The sequence below is a fragment of the Solanum pennellii genome, chromosome 7, assembly GCF_001406875.1.
Source record: "Solanum pennellii chromosome 7, SPENNV200".
Classification (NCBI taxonomy): Eukaryota; Viridiplantae; Streptophyta; class Magnoliopsida; order Solanales; family Solanaceae; genus Solanum; species Solanum pennellii.
This window is the reverse complement of record NC_028643.1, coordinates 62,054,047-62,058,324: the sequence shown is the minus strand read 5'-3', so window position 1 is coordinate 62,058,324 and position 4,278 is coordinate 62,054,047. Positions and strand designations below refer to the sequence as shown.

The window sequence follows — 4,278 nt, the reverse complement described above, 5'->3', positions numbered from 1 at the left end:
GAAGGGTTATTTGCAACAATCAACATCATATGCTATTTCATATTCATATGCCCTCTAACTTGAACTTCCTGGCTAATTTGGTTAGAGGACAGATTTGTATTCATATGCCCTCTAACTCGCAAGGAAATAAAGAATTGATTGGCAGTTGTTATTAAGGTTTGCGTCCAACTATAGTGATAATAAACCTTGAGGTAGTGGAACCATACCTTCAAATTCTCTACTTCAGCTGACAGGGTATTTATTTTTTCTGTGTCTTGAACTATAACTGGGGTCTCCTTGATGACTGGAGGTGCCTCTTCAATTGCTCTCCGTGCTGCCTCCCGCTCTTGGACCACCTTAGCATTTGCTTCTTCTACTTGCTTTTGCATTGCATGTAGTGCCTCCTGTAGCTTTGCAACTTCTTGGGCTTTAGTCTCCTCCAATTCAGCCTGTATTAATCCAAAGAATGGTGTCAGAATCTAGGAAATGAACCAAGGAGAAACTTCCCTAGAAATAAGAGTAACTTACCCTGAGTCGTTTCTCAAATTGCAACCGCCATGTAAGTTCTTCCACTTTCTTTTCGAGCTTGTCCTTGGCTTCCTTGAGAGCACCTGTTTCCCTTGCAGCCTGTATAAGTAATCTCTCATTAACAATGATCTACCTTCTCTGAACCAGATGATATGAAGACATTTCTACAAGACATGGTCACAGAAATGCATAACAAACCATTTTGAGATTTCGAAGCTCCTTCCTGGCCACCCGTCGCCTCCAACCACACTGAGTAATGATCGCAGCTCTCTGAAGACTTCTGTAATAAGAATAAGCGGCATGGCCACGTGCATGAGCCTGCAGGATAGTAAGCAAATCATGCATCAGATATTATACTCTTTCAACAATTCAAGACTTCATGTATCTTCTGCATATATGATAGGGAAGATCACAAGCGTAGTAATAGCAGTAGAGAGATAAATTCCTGTATTTTAATTGCAGCTTTAGTTTGTTTCCGGTATCTAAAGTCGTTCCGAGCAATCATGGCTCTCATGCCTGTTTGCAACATAATTGCAGAAGAATGCAGCGTTGTATATGTTATGTGTGCAACATGACATCTGAAATTCTTTTGAATCTTCAGAGCAGCTGCTTCACGTCTCAATTGTTCATAGAGTTTGCAGGACAGCATAGCTGACATTATGACCAAGAAAATAGTACACACGGTGTTAATAGTTTTAAGAAGAAACATTGACAAGTCAGCTGATAAGAGAGTAAGTAATTGTCCTCAAACAAGACTAGCAGAGTAAAGTTGAAACCTAATATGCACTTTTAATCATAAATTGGAGCAATTGACATACGTTCTCAAGTTTTCTGGAGAACTCTTGAAACCAGTTGACTTCTCAATGCCAGCTCAATTTTGTATTGACTTAACCAAATCAGAGCTCTAGAGCTTTTTTTCATTGTATTGACCATACCAAATTAGAGCTGTAGAGCTTTTGAAGAGGTGGAATACGACTTTGTGCAGATTAGGGTGTTTCTATTGGCTTCAGTTTAATTTTGGTGCACCCATGAGCTTCCTGTTAGTATAAGATGGCTTGTGTCTATCGTAACCAACCACATTTTCATTTAGGTTCTCTACTTCTTTAAAACTTCTGGTTATCCAGGGTATCCCCCACCCCACCCCCACCCCACATCATCAATAATTTATTTCTAATAATAAATAAATAAATAAATAATAATGTGCATGAATATGTAAATTGAATCGAAGCTTTTGAAACTTGAATAAAGCACCATTGGGATATACAAGCATCATAAATCATACAATGCTAGAAACATTCTATAAAGTCGCCTTCAAAGCACCATATTTTATGCTAAAACATTCCATTAGCCAGTCTCAAAACATTCTTCAAGGTAAAGTAGGGAGCAGATGAAAGAAGTTTCAGTGACCTAAATGTAGGCTTTCAAATGACTGATTGAAACATACCTCGCCAACATGATTGCAACTGAATAGCAGCTTGACGCAGAGAAACAAATTCTTTTCGCATAATATATGTACGGATTTGTCTTTGAATAATTTTTGCTGCATTTCCAAGTACCTCAGCTCTTCTAGCATCGAGCTCAGCCATCTGTCCAGCCCGTAAAAAGACCTTTGTCTTTCCCATCTGGAAAGACGGGCATTCAGATTATGTAAAGACACTGAAATCGCAGATTTCCTGATCCACAGAAGGTTTATAAAAGAACTTGTCTAATACTTCCCTAGCTCAGATATTCCCTCAGCAGTCCACAACCAACCTACTCTAGTTGGAGGATGAGAACATTTGATTCAGCACAATATCAAAAATTTACCTGATAACCCTTAAGTCCCTTTTTGTCTAGAATCATCTGGCATGCCACTTTGTCATCATAGCTGACAAGGGATCATTATAGATCATCAGAAAAATCACAAAGAAACTGATCGGAAAGAAGGAAATTCACATATGAGAATAAAAGTTTCAGCAAGAATCGACACACAATGAGTCCGGAAAACATACCTTCCAGCTAAAACTTCTGGAGCAAGAACACCAAATCTAAGAAGAAACTCATAAAATGTACGTCTAGTAGGATATCCAGCACAACTGATTCTGATAGCTTCTAAGACACCCTAGAATAAAAAGAACAACTTATATGAAGGGCAAGAAGAAGTAATAAATCCATTACAATCGCAGGCACAAGGATGAGCATCAATAGACACTTACACCACATCGCAGTTGCTGGATCACATTCAGATTCTCAAAGATACAAGGCTTAAGGGCATTATTAGGCTTGACACATCTGATGTAGTGAGGCTCTGTTGAACTTAATGTTTCCATTAAAGATTGCAGTTGTAGCTGCAAGCATGTAAGAAAGCCTTCAGCAATCAGAAAAGTACCATTATAAAAAACATAAACTAGAAGTTCAAGTATGCTGTAATGAACCATTTTTGCTAGAAAGAGAGGCGGAGAAACAAAAAAACAAACGCAGAAGCACAACAAAAAACATATACTAGAAGTTCACATATGCTGTAATGAACCATTTTTGCTAGAAAGAGAGACGGAGAAAACCAAAAACAAACACAGAAACTAAAACACAACACAATAGCAGAAATATGAATCTTCTGAGATGACAAAAGCAATATTGCAACAAAAAGAACCCAATCAAAATTAATATTGTGATAAAAGAAGTGGAGATGGAGTTGTCCAAGCATTAACAACCACAATGTGCTACGGGTAAAAAGTAGCATACCAATCAGTCAAATGATACATGGACCTAACAAGCGAAGGCAAGACTTACTCTAACTAGAATTTACTAGGCATACAATAGAATAAGAATGGACAGCAAAATCTTCAGAAATTCCATCGTAAAGCACAACTTATTCAGTTACATGGAGCAATACATTATTCTGTTACTCCACATGATTCATGGACATATATGAAGCACCTAGTATACAATAAAAACTAAACGCAAGAGCTCCTCGTAAGACTTTTTTGTAAGAAGCTTCTCTTAGACAGATTAGTCTTTATTTTTTCATAACAACTGATCCATTAATTATTTTCATCTTCCAGAACCTTTGTGATGACTCAGATGTTACGCCTGGTAATTAATATGAAGTTATTAAGAAAAAGATAACTCATACAATAGAAAACACAGATAATAGAAATCCATACATCTAATTAAGCTATAAAAAAAAAGAGACATTTTCCTGGGATTGGTGAAGCATGTTCTTTTAATTGTTTCTAAAATCTACATTAACCAAAATACTTGATGAATAAGATGAATTAACCTTAAAACGAGACCCTATGGAGGAGAATTTGGACGATTTCGATGATTCTTCAGGTAGAGGAGGAAACAAACCCGCCACAAAAGTACATTTTGAGGCTGTTAACAGAACCTGATGTTCTGCAACCACATAATCTTTGTTCTTATCCAGAAACAGATCCGCTTGATATGTCACCTGCATATCATATGGACGCTTTAGCCTTACATTGAAAACTGTGAAGGTATAGATGTTTCCATAAAGACGAACTAGTCAGCACCTCTCCGGCATAATGAGATATTGTAAAACTCGTCCGTGAAAGTTTAGGTTTGATGAAGCGCTTGTTTTTAGGGAATGTTTGGTACAACTTCTGAGCAAATGTTTCATGAGTAGATTTAGGAAACATACTGCAAGGACCAATAAATGAACATAAATTATATCATAAGCTGACAAACCGAAAACAAGAAAAATAAATATATAAATATAAATATAAATATAAATAAATATATATATATATATATATATATATATATATATAT

The 4,278-nt window shown here is 36.6% G+C and overlaps 1 protein-coding gene across 1 annotated transcript in view; it reads right to left on the bottom strand.

Annotated features, from left to right (window-relative positions):
• The window catches only part of LOC107025838 (myosin-17-like), an 18,377-nt gene that overhangs the window by 5,812 nt on the left and 8,287 nt on the right, over positions 1-4,278 (bottom strand). Inside the window, exons 15-24 of the mRNA XM_015226600.2 lie at positions 4,020-4,146; positions 3,767-3,937; positions 2,703-2,834; positions 2,499-2,608; positions 2,314-2,374; positions 1,952-2,129; positions 953-1,158; positions 706-825; positions 508-606; positions 207-428 (exon numbers count right to left, since the gene is read on the bottom strand). Coding sequence (XP_015082086.1) covers positions 207-428; positions 508-606; positions 706-825; positions 953-1,158; positions 1,952-2,129; positions 2,314-2,374; positions 2,499-2,608; positions 2,703-2,834; positions 3,767-3,937; positions 4,020-4,146 — 1,426 coding nt within the window. The remainder of the gene's footprint in view (positions 1-206; positions 429-507; positions 607-705; positions 826-952; positions 1,159-1,951; positions 2,130-2,313; positions 2,375-2,498; positions 2,609-2,702; positions 2,835-3,766; positions 3,938-4,019; positions 4,147-4,278) is intronic.